This window comes from Xiphophorus couchianus, chromosome 24 (assembly GCF_001444195.1).
Source record: "Xiphophorus couchianus chromosome 24, X_couchianus-1.0, whole genome shotgun sequence".
Taxonomy (NCBI): Eukaryota; Metazoa; Chordata; class Actinopteri; order Cyprinodontiformes; family Poeciliidae; genus Xiphophorus; species Xiphophorus couchianus.
Window position 1 is genome coordinate 15,362,162 of NC_040251.1, and position 22,861 is coordinate 15,385,022.

The following is a 22,861-nucleotide window of genomic DNA, read 5'->3' on the forward strand; positions in this document are numbered from 1 at the left end:
GCAGGTAGAAACTGGTGCGCATCTGGTTTTACATTCCCAGTTCCCTGATGAAGACGCGCCACGACTGAAGTCAGGAAAACAGTTTCCATTAACGCCTTTGATTTCCTTACATCGCCACCACCTGAGACCTCATTTATAAACATTGCTCATTTGGAAAAAAGAGCCAAAAATAATCCATGCGCTTTACTTCCTGTCCAGAATTGGATGCCATACGTAGATATAAGTTGTTTTTTATTGCTATTGATAAGATTCAGCGGCATTGAGATGAAACCGAGAGCCTTAATGATACTAATCACATAATCTGTGTCACTCCAGCAAATTACAGCCTTCTAATAATTATATCCTTTTGCCTCGTCAGTGGGGGAACACACCAGTCCTAAACATTTCTTTTTAGCTCTCCGTCCCTCCAATTTGTCCAAAAGCTCGTCTCCTTTCTTTCTTTCTTTTTTTTTTTTTTAAGCGATATCTCATTATGGGCTGATAATTGGCGCGATTCAGTTAATTGCCAAAAAGCTCAAGGTGCGAAGCAATTATATGGATTCCCACAGGCGCGGAAAGGTGTCTGCTTCCCTCTGTGGAGCAACACCGCTGATGAGGCGGCCTCCAATTATAGAAAGCAGACACCCACAGACGGGAACGAGCTGTGGCGTCCCTTAACTCCCTCCGATGGGTCCCGCCGAGGCATGTTCCTTCACTGGGAACGTCGCTTTCTTAACCGGCTGCTCTGACAGCGTTCAACTCCAAGAAGCAGCCTCCTTTTTTCGTTTTTTTCCCCCCTGAAAAGTTTTTGCCCTGGAGTTAATCCCGTTTTAGCCAAAGATGTCTCATTAGTAGTGGAAGTTAACACTTACTAGAAACTAATTTAGAGAAATGATGTACGTTGTGTCCTTTCTGGTTAGATTCGAGTCAGGACTACACTGACTCCACCGGCATAGACCTCCATGAGTTCCTCGTCAACACGCTGAAGAGCAACCCCAGGTAAGAAGCGGCAACATCTCTTCCCCCCCCACATTAAGGAGTTCATCTGTAGTGTCTAATGATCCGCTTACAGAAGCATTTAAAATCCTAATTGTCTGCAGTGAAGTCAATTCACTTTGCTTCGATTGCACCAGTGAGTGAATTCCCCTTGGCTATAACTTAATGTTCCTCTTCTTACGTTTAACAAAGCATCATGGGAGTCATAAATCCAACCAGAGTCCATTTTAGAGGAAACTTTGTAGCCCAGAAGTTCAACATGGGAATTTATTAATTAAGAAATTTCAGATTTTAGGCAGATTCGTGGCAATTTAGAGCTGATGGCATAGAAGCTAATATTTTTCTTTAGGAATTGATATGTCGAAAATTATATTTAAAAAAGTCTGGACTGGATCATAAATTCATTTAAGCTAAATAATGCTTTTTTTATGTTTTAGATTGAATTAGATCACATTTTATTTTTGGGTAGCAGAGTTGAAGGGGCTGAATTAAAATGTAGGTAATGCCCACAAATGTATGTAATGGTCTGGTGGTTTCTATTGGGATTATTTTAACACTTGTGTTTGTTAGATAAAATGCCTGAAAAATGTAGAAGGGTTGAAGATATTATGGATTCTTGTGCAAAGCAAATATTTAAATCGAATTGAAAATTATGCATTTCATTGTAATTTCAAAATGGTAAAACTGGAAATTGTACTATACTGAATTTCCAAACGTTAATATTGATTTGGGATTTACTTGGATTAAATTCAAAGATGTGTTATAAAAGTCAATTCCAAATTGTGCAACATTTAGTTAGTATTTAATTTATTTATTATAGATGCACTTTAAATGTTGGACTGAATGTTTTTAGTGTTTATCTTTTGGTCAAATTAGTTGAGTAAACTCAATAATTTTGACTGGCATAGATGGATTATTATATAACATTTTCTGTGCTGTTTCTACTTGTTTAGCAAGGATTGAACGTTTACATAATGCATCATATCCTCTTCCTCTCAGGGATCGAATCATGCTGCTGAAGTTGGAGCAGGACATCTTGGATTTCATCAGCAATAATGAGTGAGATTTAACTTATTTTTTTTATTATTTAGTTTATTTAACAACAAATGCACTGAACAGGCTTTTCCAGGCTGACTCAGCAGGAGTCCTTTGATAGATTTTTCTCTTAAGACTAAAACACAAAAGAGGGAAAAAGCTGCAGGTTCTTTGATGGAGGTGGAAGTTTTGAATGCATCAGAAATTCAAGAAAGTACATCGTCTCCCTGACCTTAATCTGGATTTTATTCAACTCAGAAAAGTTCCAGCTGTTTATTTTTAGTCTATAAATACATCAATAGAGGGACTTCCTAATTCAGTTCAGTTTATCACACCATTTCAGAACAAAATAAGTCACCTCAAGGCATTTTCAAGGCACACACACACACAAAAAACATGCTTATGTACAAATGTGCAAATTCTGGCCGATTGATTGGTCAGTGTTTATCTTGTTTTTTTTTTATCTTTTAGCTGCTAATTTAATTTGCTTCATTGCACCGTTTCATCAACCGATTTGTCGCCTAATCATCTCACATGAATATATGTCCTGTTAATCCAAACTACAATTATCACAGCATTTCTGCTCGCCTGGCAGAAAATGTGATGCAGCAATTTGTTAAATCTTTGTTTTTTGGAGTAAATAAGATGGTTGTTTGGTTCCATTTTCATTACTAATTTAAAAACCGATTGGCTGTCGAGCTTAAAGAGATACATTCTGGACCTCAAACCTGAGTCTGAACGTTGGGAGAAAAATTGAAAAGCTAGTCTTCCATCAGTTTCTGCCACGATTATTTTTGAATGTTTCCAAAACCTGTAAGCTTCCCGTTGTATCTTTTCTGTAACATTAACCTCTGCATGTTTTCCCGTTTTTGCTTGTAGAAGCCAGAAGAGAAAGTTCCCCCCCATGACGTCTTACCACCGGATGCTGTTGCATCGCGTAGCCGCCTACTTCGGCATGGATCACAATGTGGACCCCAGCGGAAAGTCAGTGGTGATCAACAAAACCATCAACACTAGAATGTAAGCTGTTTTTTTTTTTATTATTTCCTACTTGACGTTACGTTGGTAATGCACCACTTTTAGGCGGTTCTAGTTCGTTTTCTTTTCCCAACCAGCTGGCGGAGAACTTCCTCCTCTGCTGCTGGGTTAGCATATGTAGACGTCAGTATCTGTAATAAATTAGGCTGCCACTAAAACTCCTGTGAATTCACCCGCCAACAGACCCGATCAGAAATTCTCGGAGCACATCAAGGATGACAGGGCGGACGATTTTCAGAAACGCTACATTCTCAAACGAGACAACGCCAGCTTTGATCGCGAAGACAGCACGGTAGGCTTTCTTTTTTCTTTTTAATATGTATATATATTTTTTTTTTTTCTTCTTCACCAAGCTGTCACTTTCATTTCTGACATGTTGGGGAAGAGTGGGACAATCTGGCATCTGTGACTGCTAAAGAATCTGCGCGCGTGCGTGTGTGTCCTTGCCAGATCCGAATGCGTTTGAAAGCTGACAAGAGGAGCAAATCGATGGAGGAGAGGGAGGAGGAGTACCAGCGAGCCAGAGAAAGGATTTTTGCACATGATGTGAGAGCTGTTGGTGTAGGCGGGTGGAGAGTGAAGGGGTGGGGGGGTGTGCATGTTTCACAAATCTTTGTGTCATATCTATTCATGTGCAAATTCAGTGGATTTCTTGCCACCAATTACCATCGCTGCCTTTATGGATTTATACACAAAGATGTTCTGATTTGGACTAAGGCTGAAACGATTAATCGCGATGCATCTATTATTGAAAAAATCGTCAGCTAATTTAGTAATCAATAAATCGTTAGCTGGAGTATGCAGTCTCTCAAAACAGCAATATGCTGAAAACAACATTCAGTAATTAATTAAGCAAAACCTGTTCCAAAAATATGTATATTTTGTGTTTAAGATAAAAAAAACAACTTTCCATGTAAATAGGTGCTATCCAGAACTCTTTAAGTTGCATTTTAAGCTTCACCAGGTTCAAATTCCTCATTAAAAATTAAATAGATGCACCCTTTGCTACAAACGATCGAGTGTCCACTAAAGGAATCATGTTATTGAATTTTAGGCAATAAAATGTTTGTTTATTGCGTCTTTTAATGTATTATTAGTTGCAGGTATTTTAATAATCGTTTAATTACTTTAATTAATTACATGCTGAAATGCAAATCAATTGTTTCCTCCTTTTTTGCAGTAACATAGCATTACTTTAGTAAATTTGTCCCAGGTCAAGCTCACAGATATTTTCATCTTAAATGCAAAATCTTTATATTTTTTATACAGTTTTTGTTTCATATCTGCACTGAGTTTACTGTTCTTTCAACAAATGGTCTTTTTGAGAGTCTATACTTCGGTTTACAATTAATCAATTACAAATTAGGTGACAATTATTTTAATAATCGATTAATAGTTTCAACCCTAGGGCTCAGAAGCCACATTTATAGATTTATAGAACTGATAGTATTGATTTGTATGTTAATATGTGCTTAAATGTTTCCTGTCACTCACAGGGAGAACACTTCCTACTAGATAGAAGGTAATCTCCGTCCTGAAATGATTTTGATTCGTTTTCTCAGTTTTTACAACCGGAGTCACGTTGGAACGTTGTTTTTCAGCGCACAGGAGGAACACGCGTTGCTGAGCACTCAACAAAGGCGCCAAATGTTCAGGTTAGGTCAAGAAGCTTTGTCCTACCAAAAATAAATATATATTAATGTATTGTTTCTGAAGTTACTCCGCTCTGCTTCCAGGTTACGAGCCGGCCATTCAGGCGCCAGCCGTCAGAGCAGCTCCGAGACGGAGACGCTGCCACGGCACGGTGAGCCGCGGCCGTGGAGCAGCACGGACAGCTCGGACAGCTCCAACCGGCTCGCCCCGCGGCCCGCCATCACCAAGGCCAGCAGCTTTAGCGGCATCTCACCGGGCCTGGTGAGAGGAGACAGCACGGCCAGCAGCAAGAGCACCGGCAAGCTTTCCAAAACAGGCAAGGGAAACGGAGGCAGCGTCCTCAGGACATCCTATACCCGAGAAATTTCTCAAACTAGAGGTAGATTTATTCACAGTAAAAAAGAAATAGGACAGCAGAGATCATATCAGAACAAATGTTTGTTTCTGCTGCTGTTGTCAAAACCCGTTCCCACTTCAACCTGGTGGTAGGAAAGACTGAGGGGGAAAAGTGTCACAGCAGCAGAATAAAACGCTAACCGTGACGATTTGCTGCATTATTTACAAGTGGAAGCATGTTAGAGAGATAAATTTAAGGCAGCAAGTGCTTACCCCTACAGTATGATCCATCTGTAACTTTATTGGCTTAGAGCAGACGCTCTGCATCGTGGGCTTATTTAGTTATCACAGATTTTGGCCTCTGCTCTCCCTGACATAATTTCTGTTGATTTCTTATTTTTGCTGAAAGCTTTTTTTTTTGTTGTTGTTGTTGCTGGAAGTCGTTTATGAAGCAACTGGACTCGCTCACATCCAGGGAGGGAAATTAAAGCAGACACCTCACCTCTGTTCTGACCGCAGCAGCTGTCACCTTAGCTTAAAGTCTCAGTTTCCGATATTTATCGGGAAAACGGGAAGTTAACGTCATGTTCGGTGTGTTTAATGCAACAGATTAATATGAAGCAGTGTGTTGCTGCTCAAATCTGGCCCTCTAGACTACACATTCCAAATTATATTAATGAATCCCTCAAATTTTTATAATTATATAGATTCAAGCAAAATCAACAGCATTTTTTGTGCTCATCCATAGAGTTTATTGCAAATTTTCTGCAGAAATGGTAAAAAAACATTGGGTTTAAGTGATGCTGACTCCCACTTGCAGGTGGCAGTATTTCTTACTTTGGAAAATTTTCCTAAATTAGCAGCACAAAATTTATATTTTAGAAACAATCGCGAAATCCAGGAGGGACTGATTCATGTAACAATAAATACTTAACAGTTTAATTGGTTTTATCTCTACATTCTGCTATAACATTAAGAACATTGATGATGTTGATATGACGCAAAATGAAAATGAGTTTGACACGCCTGATCTAGCACATAAAATCCTAAAAACAATCTATGACTTAAACCATTAAAGCTTATTATAGAAAAAGATTCATCATGGATCATCAGCAGTCGCCTTAAGAAGTGAGGATGCATTATTAGCATCAGGCGTTCATTAGCAGCTAGCTAATGGTTTGGTCATTAGCTGATTGTTCTTAATTCCCCTCCTCAGGTTCTGAATCCTGCAGCAGCGTCGGCTCCTCGTCCAGCTCTCTCTCTCGCCCTCACCTGTCCCTCCAAATCCCCGCCGCCTCACGCTCCGTCGTCCCCGGCAACCCCCTGCACCTCCGCGCCGTCGACACCAGAGTCCCTGGACATCTCGAGGTGTCGAAGAGCGGCCCCTCCCAGCTGCTGGCGTCTGCCGGCGACGCGAGTGGCTACTACATGCTGCCGCTGGACGTGGCAGGGATTCCACCTGGCAGCATCCTGATCAACCCACACACAGGTGAGGACAAGCAGACCCGACCTCAGCGCGCGGTTTTGTAACTTCCAGTTTTCCTGATGTAAATTCATGACTCCCGGGGGCAGATTTCCAGCCTGGCCTGTGGCTGCACTCAGATTCTGTCAAATTAGTCGACAAAATTCACTCTGATCAGGATGCAGGAGCAGATGGCAGAGATCTGTGAATATGCATCACAGTTCTGAACTTTTCACCAGCAGCAGGCTGGGCTGGACCAGATCCGGCGTTCTGCAGCGCGATTTGTTTGGTCTGATTTATTTACGTGGATTCGTCTCGACAGGCAAGCCTTTCATGCACCCGGACGGCAGCGCTGTAGTTTATAACCCGCCTGCAGGCAGGATCCCACAGCAGGGGAAGACGCCGCCGCAGCCCAACCCTGTGCAGCAGCCGGCCAATCACATTCACTCACAGGTCGGTGGCGTTAGCTTCATTCCTTTCTTTATTGTTTTTCAGTTAAAATAACTAACTTACCGCTTCCTCCTTCGTCCACTTTGACATCCTGTCCCTCTGTTCGTCTTCAGCCAGTCTATCCTCCTCTTCAGCCGTCCTCTGAGCCTGTCCACAACCCAACAGTTTCTTATCCTCTTCATCCTCCTCTTCCTCCTTCTCAGTTCCTGCCCGTCTGTCCTAACCAACAATACACTGTGGTACAGAACTTCTTCTTCTTCTTCCTTCTTCCATTTTTTTAAAATCCTTTCCTTCCTGCTCCATCCCCTGTCAGACCTGGATCACGGAGAGTTGGTTTCACTCAGTTCACTTCCACTAGATATGAAAAAAATAAAAATAAATGCATAAAAGGGCGCGGAATTAAAATTTGGGTCAGGATTAGTTCGGCAGAAGAAGTGTTTCCAGCTCTGCTGTGACCCAGGTCTTCATTTTTTTTGTCTGTGCTTCTTGAAGCTGAAAGAATAAAGGAAACATGTAAATCCAGGTATAATCCAGCCAACTACCAACAAACTCCAGGTTGTTTGATTGATTTGTAAATAATAGACATTTCCCTGTATGTCTTAGAAAAACAATAAGTCAAGGATTATGAATTAAACTGAAAAATGAAGGCTGATTTTCTAATAAAAACTTCATTTTAAATAAATGTTCCCTAGTGGCAGGGCTGGATTTAAAAGGATGTGGGTTCCTGGGCTGGAAACCATTTTGGTGCCCTTTTCACATAATACAAATTCTGTAACTTATGCAAATTACTGCATGAACTGATACCAACTGATGATACTATGTTTAATAATAAATATTGTTTACATTCCTAAAAAATCCCAAAATGTTATTGCAACTTTTCTGAAATGACCCTGTGACTCAAAAACATAAAAAAATGTGGACACCCCCAAAACATTGATGCTCTGGGCTGCTGCCAATAAGTCCAGCTGTAGTGAAATCCATTTATTTTTAAAAGGTAATTTCAGTGTGAAGTTATGCTACCTGAATAAAAGCTGAATGTATTTTAAGACGCCGTTGCTTGGTGGCGCCACCGAGGTGTGAAGGTGCATCTGGCCGCATCCCCTCTCCACATATGTGGATCATGAATCCACTTAACCTCATTTCTGACCTGGTTTTAGCGAAAGCCGTGCCTCTGTGGCTAATTATGCCGGTGGAAACTTCCATTAATATTTAATTCATCACCAGATGTTGGCTCTGAATAATCCATGACTGAAAACATAACTTTTCCAACAACATGTCAGAAGTGACCTGGACTTGGTTGCTGTGGCGATATGGATCAGGGACAAATGTAATCTTTTAGGCTTAATTCATCAGTTTGTTGCCTAAATAAAGAGTCATTCTTCTAAAGCTGAAATGAATAATCATGATTAATTGATTAGTTAAATAATCATTAACTAATTTAGTAATTGATTAATCATCTGAAAGTGTACAGACTCATTAAAAAAGGCTATTTGCTAAAGGAACAACAAAATTGAAGCACTAATTAAGCAAAAACTGCATAATATATATATATATATATATATATATATACATACATTTTGCTTTTAAGATAAAATCCTTGTTGTCTGAAAATATAGTTTAGCCAAAACTAGTTTTAGTTTCACCTGGTTAAGATTCAGTAAAGGAATGCTGTTATTACCTTAAATATTTTTCTTATTTGATAAAATAATCGATTTTCTAAGGCCTCTAACGCGACATCATCTCTGCAGCCTGACGTCCTGAGTGCCCAGTTTGGTCACATGACGCTGTCGCAGCAGCCATCGAGCGATGGCGCCGGCGTGTCTTCTCCAGACGGCCGCCACTTCCCGTTGCCCTACACCCACCCGTCGGCCGTGGTGCTGCAGGGAGCTCCACCGCCACAGGTCAGCGGCTACATGGTGGCAGGACCATTAGGGGGCCACCCCGGGGTGCTGCAAGGTCAGCACGTCCCGACGGCACTGGCGTCCAACCACTCGTACTCCAACGCGGGCCCCGCCCCTTTTCCCACGCTAAATCAGCCCCTCCTCCAGCAACACTCCTACATCCAGCAGCCGGTGCAACAGGTGGGGCGTTTTGGTTCATTTCTTCTTCGTCTTCTGTGGTGAAATGAGTTGAAGTTGTCTTTTATGGGTCTCCGGCAGATGTCCACGTGTTACTGCTCACCAGCTCACCACCCTCAGTGTTCCAACCAGCAGCAGCCGCCGCCGCAGTATCGACCTCCGCTCAACCCACTGACCTATAACTGCCCTCAGAGCCAAAACCTGCCCCAGCAGCAAGGTAGAGCCAGTTCCACATGTTTTCACCACTCCTTTTACATTTTACCAAATTCAAACTCCACACTGCAACGTTACTTTGGGGTTTTTATGTGATGGATCAACACAAAATACTGCATCTCTATTTATACACATTCTTCTTTTAAAAGTAATTCTACCTCAGTCAGACTGAATGGAGACGAACTGCGAACATCAGTTTTCAAAGCTTTCTACGGATTCCCGATGAGATTTACAGCAGGTGCTTGGAATCCTTGAAGATGCTTAAACTACAATTAGGTGTTTTCAAGGTTTGGAAAGTGCTTGATTTCTGTATAAAGTAAACTGCAGTTTTGTAATAAAGTGCAATCTTCAGTTGGAAACAGACTTTTCAGACACCATTTTCTTTCTCGCTGTCTGAAGTTGAATCAGACTGAGCTGTTCTTGTTTTTTAGGTTACTTATAATCACCTAAATTATTTCATTTTACTAAATACTAAACATCTTATTTGTTTTTTAACATTAGATAACATTTATTTTTTGTTTAATCAGTGTTTTGTTTAGGGTTTGTGTTAGAGAAACATTTCAAAACATACAATGTTATATTATAGTTTGCTGCAGAATGTAGAATAATATCTCAAAACATTATTAATAACAGTAATACATTTTTATTTTAGTGTGTGCTGGAAAAGTTTGAAAACTTGCCTTAAAAATTCTATAATTTTACTGAGGGATAAGGGTACTAACCCTGAGCTTAGGCCTGTACTTTGACTAGGCCACCTCAGTCTGATGTCCTCCTGTATTTTGCTCCAACCAGCTTCCCTGCAGCACGATGCTGAATGTTTGCAGCTCCTCCACATCACAGTCCTGCACTACTTTCTCCTGTCACAAAAAATCCCAACATGTTAAAGTTGGTGGTTGAGATATGAAAAAGTATTCCCAGTATAAATCCCTTTTTTAAGGTTTTTCTCCCCTCCCTCCCAGGTGCACAGACTTCTAAAAATGATCTCTTTGATTTCACACCGGGGTTTCAGGATGAGACCAAAGCTCCAAATTGTTCAAACACGGCTTTGAATTAGTGTCGCAGATCTGAAGACGAATCAAAGGAGGTTTTGATGAATAAGAATCGCCGTCTCCTTTGCTTCACGCTGCTAGGAGAGAAAGCTGAGCTTCGTCCGCTCAGGAGACCTGAACCGCACTCCGTTCCTTCACAGCAGCGCCGCTGTCCAACAGCTCCGCTGAAGGACAAACATTACTCGCTTTTTCTTCTTCTTCTGTTTGTTTTTTACAGCTTCACATGCATCCCCACTGGTTTATTCCCCTCCTGCTTCTTTTTTCTTCTTTCTTCACCACAGGAGTTTGGATTGTTAGCTCCCATTTTGCCTTTCTCTCACGCTGCTGCACATATGTCTCTGTAAGTGGCTGCGGCACTATTCTGTCATCTGCAAGGGGCCGCAAATATGGCTTCCCTGCTGGGGAGTCGGGGAATAGGCAGCGGACAAATGAAACTGACCTACAAAGGCGAATACAGCAATTATTTTTCACGGAGGCAGTGGAATGATTTTTTTTTTAAAAACATGCACACAGGAGGCACCTTTTTGCTCTGTTTTTGCATTAATTAAAGAGGAAACGAACATATAAGCGTAAAGGTTGAACAGGAGGTTGAACGCGTGAAACATGGAGAATTCTCAGGCGGTTTGGCCGTCGCCGTTGGTGCTTAATTGCATCAGTCAGTCACCAGCTCTGTGACTTCCATCACGGTCATTTCCTGCAGCACGTTTGTCTCATTTTTAGACTTCTCTCCGAGGTGAAGGCGCAGGTTAGCGTTTCTCTAGCTGAAGCCGGTTCAGTCAAAGTAAAAGATTTGTTGTTCCTCGCTCCTCAAACAAAAAGCAAGACGGCTGGAGACCTGGGAGGCGGGATGCGGGGCCGGGACGCTGTCTGAGAGGCCTCTATGAATCTCACAGTGAACCGGTCTCTTTTTCAGCCCCTCGCAGCTCGCTTTCACCAAGCCTCGTTACCTCCACGACATCAGTCAAGAAAAGGGCTCTCTTTGACTGATTTTAGCTGCTCATTGCCTCTGTTTTTATGAATATATATATATTTTTAAAAAAGGGCAGAAACCAGCCCTCATCTGCTGCCTGCTGGATCGTAATAATGCGAGGTGCGTTTCATACGACGGTCATTTCATGCTCGGTTTGGGGAAGTGAAGGTGGATAAAAATAGTCCTGGCCGCCCGGCTCCTTGCGCAGCTCTTTCATTGTCTAGCTGTACTTTTCTCCCAGAGCGCCAGCCTCATAAAGACACCTTCACAAAAGGACGCCCTCCCCTTTTGTCACCTGGGTTACGCTGTATGTAGGACACAGGGGGAAAGTAGTAATTCTAAACGCCTTTTATTATTTTTTTTCTTTTAGTCACCTTGACATTTAAGTGTCTCTATGACTTTGCAGCATCTTTGTGCAATCCGCTCTAAATAGGTTTTGTTGAAATGAGGCGTGTGGTTGAAGTGAAGAGTTTTCTTTCTTTTCTTTTTTTTTTATTATTCCCTGTCGAGGATTGGCTCGATTACTCACTTCGCAGGCTCGAGCCACCCCTGGCTAAATCAAATATATCGACTTTCTGCAAACCTGTTCAGCAGAAACGGCTCCACTTCTCCTGTTGTTCTCACTCTCCAGTAACCTTAATGTTCCTTTGTTTGGGTTTTTATATGCTAATCTGTTTAAAAGCCGAATATGTGGCCTTTTTGTGTTTGTATCTTGCTAAAAAGTCACTTTTTTCACTTTAAAATCACAAGCTTTAGTGACTTTAATGGGATATCTTCATATAGTGGTGGCAGCGTCATTCTCTTCCTGCTAGAGGCTGGAGAAGACTTCCAACAACTCTAAATGTACTGTATTTGTCATGTTGGAATGGCCTAATCAAAGTACGACATTCTCAATTAAAGTCCAGATCTGAATTTAATTGAGAATCAGATGGAAAAGTGGAACATTTTTAAAATGAAAATGTGAAAAAAATTCAGAGGAATGAATAGTTGTCTCAGGTTTTAGCGTTGTTGGGTCACAGCGTTTGTGTTTGTCGTTTCGCCATCAGTGCACCAAGCCATGATGCCAAACCCGGCGTCCAGCTACCAGACCGTAGTGGGCGTGCAGCCGACTCCCAGCCTCGCTCTTACTGGCAACCAGCAAAGCAATATGGCCAACCAGATGCAAGGCATGATGGTCCAGTATCCTCCAATGCAGTCTTATCAGGTACTTTGTTGATTAATTTCCCTTCTTCCTCTTTCATGTCACAAGACAGAGACTGAAGAGGGCGTCTGTCTAAATCGGTGTTTACTTTGAAGCAGTGGAGGTTGATTAGATTTTTTTAAATTTGTGCAGCAGGTTTCTGTTCCGCAGCAGACGTACCAGCAGCCAGTGTTTGTGTCCTGCCAGCCAGGACAGGGGGCGGTGGCTGTCTCTGGCATGCAGCCCTGCTACGGCCTCCTCCCCACCAACCAGCACACCACCATGAGGTATTACCAACAAAAACACCCGTAGATCGATGATCTAACAAGAAAATTAGCTTTAATGGCGTTGCGTTTTTGTCTAAACATTTAATTTAAGTTTAAATTAGTAATAAAACTCACATTTGGTGGTGTATTTTTTTATTTGCCTCCATGTGAATGTTCTCAATCCCCAAAAAGCAATTTAAAAGTGCTGAAAGGTGTTTTTTACACTCCTGAAAGACCTAACAAGTCTGAGTGAATCCCCAAAGTGCTTCAGAGCTATAAGGTCGTTTCTGTTCACGATGAGGGAGGAAAAAACCACAATCCTCCTGGAGAACGGTGACTGTGGGTAGCTGGAAGAGCGTCAGCCGGTTCCTGCGAAAGCAAAACGCGTAATTAGTTTCTACCTCTGCGCTCCCAATCAATCACCAATCTGCGGGGACGACGGCGCGAGCTCGGCCGTGTTCGCAGTGGAACAAGGAGGTCACTTTCTCCCTCGCCGTCCCAGCTGTGAAAACGAGGCTGCGTTTGTAGGCCAGTCAGCAAGGAGATGATTTATGCAGCAGCAGCAGCAGCAGCTCCGGTTCGGCTCGCTTGTTTTCCCACGGGGGCCGACTGTCCACCTGCAGCCGGATTCCTCGCCAGCTGGAGACCAGTCCCTCCAGGCGGCTCGCTTGCTGAGCGGGGAGCCACTTTTTCCAGATGGAAAACTCAGTTGCATCGCTCAGCTCTCACACCTCCTGGAGACAAACCTTATGTTTAGGAATTTCTTTTTTTCCAGCCGCTGATAGAACCAGCCGCTTGATCTACGCTTTGCTTCGTACGAAGGGATTGGCACGACAGAGAAGTAGGGTAGCTAAGAACTAGCTAAGAAAACAAACTATTACTTGAGAATAAAGTCATAATTCATAAGTTATAACACAAGAATAAAGTCGAAATGATACGAGAATAAAGTCATTTAATAATATTCAAGATATTGCAAGAATAAAGAATAAATTCTTATTATAAAGAATAATAAGAATAAAATCATAGTATTACGAGAATAAGGTCGAAATTATATGAGAATAAAGTCAATATTTTGACAATAAAGTACTATTATGACTTTATTCTCATAATTTTGTTTTGTCTGGACTCTTGCTTATTGAGAAACGATTGTTTCCTGTAGGTGTAAACTCAGTTGAAGTGTTAAACTTTATCGAAACGCTAACATTTTCCCGTGACGTACATAATTCTGAAGTTTGATGCTGTGAATTACTGGTAATTTCCTGCACTTCCTCCACTGCCATTGCTTAAACAACAGGCTGACTACAGTTATAAAAAAGAGAAATCCATTTCAATGGTAGAAACCCCAAACTGAGCAGTGAAGAGGCTAGACTAGGTGTTAGCATTTTATTTTCTATTCTACTATGTAGCATCTCAGGATTCATTTCCGTCTTGTTTTCCAGCTCCACTGTGAGTTTCCTGCCCGCCCCGGTGATGGAGTCGCTCCAGTTTCCTCAGAGCTCGTCTCCCTGCGTCTCCCAGCAGCACCCGGGCCAGCAGTACGCAGGTAGCTGCGCCTTCAAACCCCTCGCCCATTTTTACAGTAGGATCACGAAGTGAAAGCGAGAATATGCTCATCTTCTGACACGAGCCACCCTGGAGATTCCCCATCTCTGTCAAAGCTTCCAACACTCTCCCCCCGCCTCTCCATTTCTTTGTGTCAATAACCTGCAAAATGCATTCCTGCACAGCCACCGGTCTGCATCCAGTAATGAAATAATCCTTCCTGGACTGACTCTGGCTTTTGTTTGTGCTGCAACGCATAATTAGATTTCCTCTCTGGCGTTTTTAAAATGAAAAAGAGCGGCGTTAGTTTCTGAGAAACTGCGATCTGCAGGTGCACCTTCCTTCCTCCGCCGAAAAAAGTCCTGCTGACATCAAGTCGCAGTGAAAAGCTGAGAGAGCAACAAATGTCTCGTCAGAGGGGGAAGTGAGACGCATAATGTGATGTAGTTGTTAAGAATTGGTTTCAATTAAAGCTGCAGAAATCTATTTGTTCCCATCAGGAAGAAATGATTCTTCAAAACGAGCCCAGCAGGAATATACACTAAACTTATGCAGCAGTTGTTGTTTTTTTAATTAAAAAAATTTACTTATTAAGTTATCCAGATTGAAATCAACATTATAATGAAGCAAGAAGAGATCTGTTCAAGATCTTTGATGGATGCATGCAAATTAAGTTTGAATTATGAAAATTTTTCTGCAATGTACATGTCATTGCATGTTTCTGCCACCAGGGGGAAGAGTTGGGTTCATCTGAAAATCCTGCGTTCTGGTTTATTATTTAGCTTCATTTTGTTTCTGAGCAATCATCATATTTAAGCAGCTGTTGATCTATGATTTCATAAAACAAGAATTTGACAGACCGATTGAGTTTAATGACACTTGATGGATACAAAAACATGTTTTCTTTTATTATTTCTTTTTTCTTTTTTTTCATACAACACATTACAAACATATTTCCAAACAGTTACATTTTTCAAAATAGCGAGATAATCCAAAAAAACGTATGTAACATTTCTTAAAATAGCAAAACCATATACCCAGAATCTAATACAATGTACATTTTTACATTATTATTTTAGTTTTACACCATATTTAATGTTAATTTAAAAAATTATTTTTGCATTCTATCTTGTTTTAACAACACATTACTGCCACCCTGTGGCATTTTTGTGTAATTGCAGTTTGTTTGACCCTAAACCGACAGCCTTTTAGTCACTCTTATTTAGAAAATTGCTTACACAGTAGCTTTCATTACAAAATAGCTCAAAATTAGCTTTAATGTTGTGTGTTTTTATGCATTTTCAGTCTTTTTTGCCCAGGCTCCTCTCTGATGACCTTTATTATTCATGTCTGATTATTATGGAGGCTCAAAGGAGGGAGCTGTCTTTTCCAGCCCGTCAGTAATGAGGTCAGGCGAAGGTCTCGCTGCGGCCTCACCTGCAGCAAGACCAGTAAACGCTTTTAATTGGCTGGGCTGCTCAGAATCGACAGATTACTATCCCACATATCCGTTGTCCTTGTTACTGTCAGAGGGAATAATTTCATAAATCAACGACGGGCAAAGTTTGCCAAACGGCTTCCACCCCGAGTGAGCCGAAGGTAAACAGACGTTAATTAAACCGTAATGTATGCAATCGTTTGATTTCATGGGCTGCATTAAAGTCTAAGTAGATAATTGGAGCGTTTTAATTCTTCAATGGAAACTTTTTTTTTCTTATTTACTGATCAGGTGTGCATGAATAACGATCCGATGTGTGTTTCTGTTGATCCTGTCCGCCTAATGTGGCATCCGCCGATCTGTGTGCATCCAGGGTTGTTGCCAGCGGCGCCCGGCGGCGGCATGGTGATGCTGCAAATGGCCGCTCCTCCCTGCCAGCAGCCCCGGGCCCCGTCCCCCTGCCAGAGGAAGCAGCCCAGCCACAAACACTCCGACCAGCAGCAGCAGCGCGGCCGCAGGCCTGCAGACGTCTCCCAGACTCCTGATAACACCCAGGTACAAACGCTGCACGAAAAAAAAATGTTCTTGAAGTTTTGACGACCTCCAAATCTGATTCTGCAGTTTTCCAACCATTCCCGATTAGCACGTTCGCGCAGCTTTGGGGACAAACCCCGCTGTACGTCTGTGAGTTGCGGCGGTGTCGAGAAAGCAATTTAAAAGCTAATTTAGTCGGGTTGTGACAGTGATTTGAGAATTGTCGCCCTGAGCCTTGGTCTTGGTCTCTCCCCGCTGCGGCAGGCGGGTTAAATGTCGCCACAAATAGGCTGCGCAAATGAAGCCGGCGTCGCCGAAAACCTGAAAACGAGGAGAAAATAGTCCTTAGCGCCGGGGTGTAATGGTACATTAGTGGGACTAATGTGGATGAAATGGTACATTAAAGCAACCACTTGAACATCACAATGACTTTGGAGAAGTAGTTGGAGGAGTAGTAGTTTGTTTTTTAATGAAAGTGTTTGTGTTTGTCTGCTTCCTGTTCCTGCGCCGCCGCCGGGTTGGCTGTAGAGCAGCCTGCCTTCGTCTCCGGCGCTCACCCCCTCGCCCTGCCAGCCGCCCCACATCAAGGCCCTCTCGTCAGGCCTCTCCCCCATCCCCGTCCTGTCCCACCACCCGCAGCTCCCTACAGCCTTCATCCACAGTGGACAAGGTCCAAATCGCTCCTTTCTGATCCACTTACACGATTTCTGCTCAGAATTCACCCAACGTGGGTTCCCCTCTCTTCCAGGTGAAGCACATTACTCTCTCTTGGGTCAGCCTCTGCAGTACAAACCCTCCATCAGGCCTCCGCTGCTGCACACTGCACACATGGTAACCAAACACCAGGTAAAATAATCTCTTTACAAGGAGAAACTCCTTAAATCCGTTGTCGTTTTTTAATTCTAATGATTTTCTTTCTTCCTTTCTTTCTTTATTTTGTTGCTTCTTTCTTTCTCCGCCCCTGCAGGGTCCTCTGGGAGTTTGGCGTAGCGGCCATGGGAGGAAGTCCAGCAGAAAGCCACTATCTTCAGACCTCAGTGTATGTAGAGAGGAGATTTCAGATGGAACAGCTTCATTTTTTAAAGTAAATTCATCTTTAATTGCAGGAAAACGTCTTTAAAATCCCTGCTGTTATGCACGGTGGAGGATGTGTGATGCTGTGACCCGGGAAAATTAATGTGTGTCATGAAAAACTTGATAAACTGAAATGATCACAAGTTCTCCACCGAACGGAAAAATGGGCAAAATGTCTCCTTTTGAAAGAGATTTTTAAACCAGGATTACAAATTAAAATTAAGCAAAACAACGTTCACTTCTGATTTCTTGGATTCGTACCAACATATCCTCATGAATTGGAATATTTTATTGAATAAGACGCATTTATTTTACTCCAGTAAAGGTGGGCTGTATGTCTAACAGCATCTTTTAGCTGCTTCACACAAAACATTCCCCAACAAGCAGCGTTTATTTCCTGACGGACGCCATCAGACCGATTAAAAACCAGCTGCTTTGATGCCAATTTAGCAGATTAAGTGAAAGTAGCATCACTTTTCTTGTTGTCAGATTATGCTTGCCGTGCTCCTCCGTTGTGGAAAAGCGTCTGTCGGTGGATGGATGTAAGCAGAATAAATTACAGACGAGGCAGAAATCACACCTGCCAGAGGAACCTGCAGCAACGGCAGTATTTTCCCTGACAGAAATGTGCTGATTTCAATCATTCAGCTGTATTATTATTGTTGAGGGGTTTTTTTTGCTGAAATTTCTCCTGTCAACAAAAAAATTACCTCTGTTTGATTTTTTTTTTCCTTTTTTTTTTTTTTTTGTTTAATGTAAGAATAAAAAACTTACTCTGTTTTTTCTGAAAATGTCAGCAGTTTATCGAAGCCTCAACGGTCCAGTTCTGATTTTCTCTTCATCCAAGATGGTTGTTTTATTTACCCGCTGTGTGTGTGTGTGTGTGTGTGTGTGTGTGTGTGTGTGTGTGTGTGTGTCTGCAGTGAGCAGCAGTCAGATCCTGGAAATGACGCGTCCCCCGGCTGGGATTGGCTGCACAGACTCCCTCTGGAGGCTCTGTGAAGCGCGGCTCGACGCGAGCTGCGGCGCTCCCGGTGGACATCCGGCCTCATCACACCTCGTCTTTGCCAAAAACAGAGAAAACAAAACGCGCCACCTTAAAAACTCTGGCACCGGATTCAAAGGGTGGGAGCGGCGTGACTCGGACAAGGCCGGCCCGATTCCGCTTGGGTCTTCGGTGCAACTTTAAGGCGCCAACATGAACCTCTGCTGCCTCAGTTCTGGACCGTCTCTCAGACACGATCCAAATCAAAGTATCAGATGTTTGACTTGTGAACATTCACATTTATTTTTGTTTGTTTTATAGCTTTTTCGTTTTTTCCTGGCAGACGGATTTGTACAGAGTTCAGCAAATCTGCCTTTCTGTTCTAAAACGTTTTAGAGGATTTATTTGCCAGCTGATGTGCCGCTTGTGATAGCAGGTATAAGACTGACAGCACCGCCTAGACCAAGGCACACACACAACTGATTTGTTTTTGCCCACTTTTTTTTAAATAAAAGGATTTAATTTTGTTAAAGGTTACAGAACTAGCTTTTATCTTCAGTTGGTTACCTAACACTCTCCCCAGTAACATCTGTACAATGTAAAAACACTGAATAATAGAGACTACCTGAATTATTTAAAGAACCGTCAAACACAGTGAATGTTGCATTTGCACTGAAGTAATCAAAGTGAAAGATTTGATTTGTATCAAAGCCTGGGTTTTTTTTTTATTTTCTTTTATGATCCTTCCTCCCATACCTGTTTGTTGCACTCGCCAGGCCACTTTGTTTTATATGATTAAATTAAAATTGTTTAAAAGCACAATTAAAATGCAAATCGAGTGTGTCACTCTTGACTTAATTTGTGAAACGGGAGTTTTTCGTACTTTTTTTCTGGCTTGTTTGACTTTAATAAATGTTTGCACCACACATATTGACACTTAAGTCAGATTATTAAACCTTTTTTTTCCTTAGTGTGTGGTCAAAGACATAACAGTTTCCGTGTCTCTGCTTGGCAGCTTTATTTGGTTTTGCTGAGAAAAAAGAACTAAATGAGCCGAACTACTGTTTAAACCCGTCCGTTCGGATTTGGGTAAACAGAGACACCTAGAGGACAAGTGGCGCTACTACACCAGCATACAGTCAATCCGGCAAACGGAGCCACCTAGTGGACAGAGGATGTTCCTACAGCATCCCACTGTTTTCACTCGAGAGTGAAAATGAAACTGAACGGCTTCTTTAGTTGTGAGTGGTTATAGCAACGCAAAGCGTGGCTGGAGAAAAGGCGGTAAGAGCGGGCTGCGATGTTTTCTGGGCTCCATGGCTACAGTCATGGCGGACAGCGGCAGGACGGTGGTCGTATCCGGTGTGCCCGCGGTGCTGGAGTTCAGCAGAATGGTCGACAAGTTGACCATCCACTTTCAGAGCCGCAGGATAAGTCACGGAGGGGACGTGGAAGTCGTGAAATACCCCACTAACATGGTCGGAGTAGCCTTCGTGACTTTTGACCAAGCTGAAGGTAAAGTAGTTGCTGTTTGTGGGGGGACATTTTTACATGCACGATGGGGGGGGGGGGCGATTCTTAGAAGACTAGTTCTGTATTTTAATTATGACGTTGACCGCCTTCCCTCTGAAGTTCACACTTCACCCCGGAACTGTTTAAATTATAAAATAAAAGGCTCCTCGTCTTCCTCAGGCGTCGAACGTCATTATTGCCGCCATCTTCAAAAACTGCTCTGTTGTGATACTGAGGCTTTAACAGCTGCAGGATATTCTTCAGTATTAGGAAAGTGAAGAATGAGTTGTACAAACAGTTGGGGGGTTTATTTAGAGAGTGTTTCCCTGCCCAGAGCGGCAGTATGTGGGTGCTTTCTCTGAGTGGTATATCCTGAAAAAGCAAATATAAAACCCTTATTCTGTTTGTAGGAACGTTTAAAAATGCCTTAGGCTTGGATGGGCATGAAAAATGCGATATATTACCTAGACAATGTGATCTAGACTAATGCTTTGCTACTCTGGGCTTGTTGTCCTGCATGTTTTAGGTGCTGCACTAACCTGACTTAAATAAATGCTGTTTCTGCATCACTTCATGTGCTGAGGAGGTAGTGCAAACATCTGATTCAGGAGTGCTGGAGCAAGGTAACATCTAAAAGGGAAGGAATAAGGTTGAAAACTTCTAGCCAAAGTATAATTCAGTTTATTTAGGTAGTGCCAATTCACAACAAGTCACTTAACCTGAAAAAAGGTCAATTCAATCCAGAATACAGATATTCCAATTGAACCTAGTTATCAAGCAATGGAGTCAAATCCAGTTTATTATTCATAATGGTACACTCCTCAACAAGCATGTAATAACAGTGGAGAGAAAAACTCCCCTTTAGCAGGAAGAAATCTCCAGCAGGACCAGTTTGAGCATCCATCTGCCACAACCAACTGGGGATTTGAGAACACGGAGTATTCACACACATAAAGAATCAGGAGTACTTTCTTTGTTATAGAAAAGTAAGTCAGTGGTAGGGGTAGCTCCTTTAGTATCCAAGAGAGGAAAAAAGAAGACTTACAGTTATTGGGGGTGAGGGTTTGGTGGAGCCAGAATTCATGAAGCATCATGTATTTTTGGAGACTTTAACAGATTGGTTAAAACTCTCGGCAGATGCAAAGCGGGTGGTGAGAAAGGAGCAGCACATCATGATGGATGAGGAGTTTACTCAAGGCTACGCTCTCACTGTGTTTCCCTTCAGCACTGATGTGTGCATGGTTTGGTTTTACTTTGCATAAATTTTAAAATGAAAACCTATTTTATGTTTTATCCTCAGCACACAAGATTCTGATTCTGACGTGTTTTTCTGTCGCAGGTGTTTCTGTACGTGGCCGGCGCTACGGTGGACCTCTCAGTTTTCGGCAGAGATCAGGCCTCTCTGATCAAAAGTCTGCAATCAACTCACAGATCAATCCGCTTCCAAGCGTCGCTCCAGCAGAGGAAGGCCTCCATAGAGGGTCCCGTCTCTGCCGTCTGTGCCCTGAAAGAGGACCTCATCCGCAGGGCCAGCCATCTCAGACCCTCATCCCAAACCGCAGTCGGCAAACCCAGAGCTAGCTCTCCTCATCCTAGACTAGCATTCGAGAATAACCCAACAAGCTGCAGAAGCACAGACGCTAACAGGGAAGCAGCAAACTCCAGCAGCTTATCAAAGTCACCTCACAGCACCGGAGAAGCAGGAGAAGTCCAAAGCCTGATCTCCAAAGCAGAAACTCCAAAAGCTTCCTTGAGGCAGAAAGTCTCTAATGAGAGTTTGGCTGGAGGGAGCTTCAGACAAGCGGTTGGGGAGGAAATAAGTACACGACTCGTCTCCTCATCAGCGCTCGCATGGTTCCCTATGGAGGAGACATTCACTAAACAACAAAGAGATTATAGGAGTCCACAACAACCCGGCAAGTCGGACAAAATCCCTGCCATCCAGAGCGGAGCTAATTATTGGAAGGATCCCGGCAGCCCGATGAGAAACAGTAAGTTCCCTCAGAATGACCTGAGAAAAGGTTCAATTCCCTCAACAAGCAACGCAGGGGCTTCTGAAGCCATTTTGGTTGACTTGCACACGTTCAGGTACATAGAAAAAATTCGCAAGACAGAGTTAGACAGGTGCTTGAAGGACGTTGACATGACTACCAAGGAAGTAGAAGGAACTGGAGTTATGCAAATATCACTGAGTGAGAAACAACCCTCTGGGGCCTCATCAAGAACCCTCAAAGACGCTGTGGGAAACCTGGAGAATATGATCAGCTTTTGGCAGTCTCAACTGAGAGTTCACGTGATCTTGTACAACAAAGCAAAGTTTTTTGACAAGCAGAAACTGATTGAGATCTGCAACCATGTGAACTCCTGGTATAGTAACGTTCTGTATGTGTTGGAGAATTCCTCCATTAAAGTGATCGGCCCTTTAGCAAGCATGCTCCTGTTCAGTAAGGAGCTGGAGGACAGGATGGATAAATACACTCCTGTGAAGCCTATTATAGGCAAAAACAGGAGATAAAATCACATATGAGACCACAAGGGGGAGCTGTTGGGCCTGACAAAACCTTTTCTTGCACTGAAATTAGCACGTACATTTCTGCTTTTACAACAAATGTGCCCAAACAAAAAAAAGACTTTTGTTTTATTTAATTTTTGTTTTATGTAATCTGTTTTGCATAAATCATTGCTCTATTACAGAAGACAAACTTCTCATTAAAACCTAAAAGGTGACAGATGACAACCTGCCTGATGTAATCACATCACTACAACTTCTTTCAATAAACTCATGCAGTATTTTGATTGGTCTGTCGCCATCAATAAAACACTGACATCTGCGGTTGTAATGTGATTAAATAAGAAATACATCGGGGTATGTAATCATCACTGGACAGCAGGGGGCAGTGTAACACACCACCACCCACATGGTGAACGACCCCCTTCTCTGTGGGTGCCACGGCTCAACCCAACCAAGCATTTTTTTATTTTTTATTTTTTTGGAGGCTGAGTTTTGGCAAGCAGGGTGCCGATTGGAAGACAAATGATGTCAGATGGATGTCCTATCATGCCCCCGTCTC

At 42.5% G+C, this 22,861-nt stretch overlaps 2 protein-coding genes across 12 annotated transcripts in view; both read left to right on the top strand.

Annotated features, from left to right (window-relative positions):
• Window positions 1-19,136, top strand: part of LOC114140430 (R3H domain-containing protein 1-like) — a 41,741-nt gene extending 22,605 nt beyond the window's left edge. For 4 of the 11 annotated variants that reach the window (XM_028010257.1, XM_028010258.1, XM_028010256.1 and 1 more), the window contains 21 exons: window positions 900-978; window positions 1,975-2,034; window positions 2,890-3,030; window positions 3,232-3,340; window positions 3,499-3,594; window positions 4,545-4,570; window positions 4,650-4,703; window positions 4,785-5,017; window positions 6,254-6,526; window positions 6,822-6,952; window positions 7,063-7,188; window positions 8,698-9,030; window positions 9,109-9,244; window positions 12,306-12,463; window positions 12,593-12,726; window positions 14,145-14,248; window positions 16,059-16,240; window positions 16,748-16,889; window positions 16,968-17,065; window positions 17,187-17,303; window positions 18,217-19,136. In XM_028010257.1, the coding sequence (XP_027866058.1) occupies window positions 900-978; window positions 1,975-2,034; window positions 2,890-3,030; window positions 3,232-3,340; window positions 3,499-3,594; window positions 4,545-4,570; window positions 4,650-4,703; window positions 4,785-5,017; window positions 6,254-6,526; window positions 6,822-6,952; window positions 7,063-7,188; window positions 8,698-9,030; window positions 9,109-9,244; window positions 12,306-12,463; window positions 12,593-12,726; window positions 14,145-14,248; window positions 16,059-16,240; window positions 16,748-16,889; window positions 16,968-17,065; window positions 17,187-17,303; window positions 18,217-18,219 (2,735 nt within the window). In that variant the 3' untranslated portion in view covers window positions 18,220-19,136. Of the gene's footprint in view, window positions 1-899; window positions 979-1,974; window positions 2,035-2,889; window positions 3,031-3,231; window positions 3,341-3,498; window positions 3,595-4,544; window positions 4,571-4,649; window positions 4,704-4,784; window positions 5,018-6,253; window positions 6,527-6,821; window positions 6,953-7,062; window positions 7,189-8,697; window positions 9,031-9,108; window positions 9,245-12,305; window positions 12,464-12,592; window positions 12,727-14,144; window positions 14,249-16,058; window positions 16,241-16,747; window positions 16,890-16,967; window positions 17,066-17,186; window positions 17,304-18,216 lie in introns of those variants that run through there. The other 7 variants (XM_028010260.1, XM_028010262.1, XM_028010259.1 and 4 more) reach the window with 7 other exon arrangements.
• A 209-nt stretch (window positions 19,137-19,345) lies between these two features.
• On the top strand, window positions 19,346-22,622 carry LOC114140434 (uncharacterized). The gene is made up of 3 exons (XM_028010271.1): window positions 19,346-19,793; window positions 20,928-21,022; window positions 21,130-22,622. The coding sequence occupies exons 1-3, from the start codon at window positions 19,595-19,597 to the stop codon at window positions 22,303-22,305; spliced, it is 1,470 nt and encodes a 489-aa protein (XP_027866072.1). The 5' UTR covers window positions 19,346-19,594; the 3' UTR covers window positions 22,306-22,622.
• The last annotated feature ends 239 nt before the right edge of the window (window positions 22,623-22,861 follow it).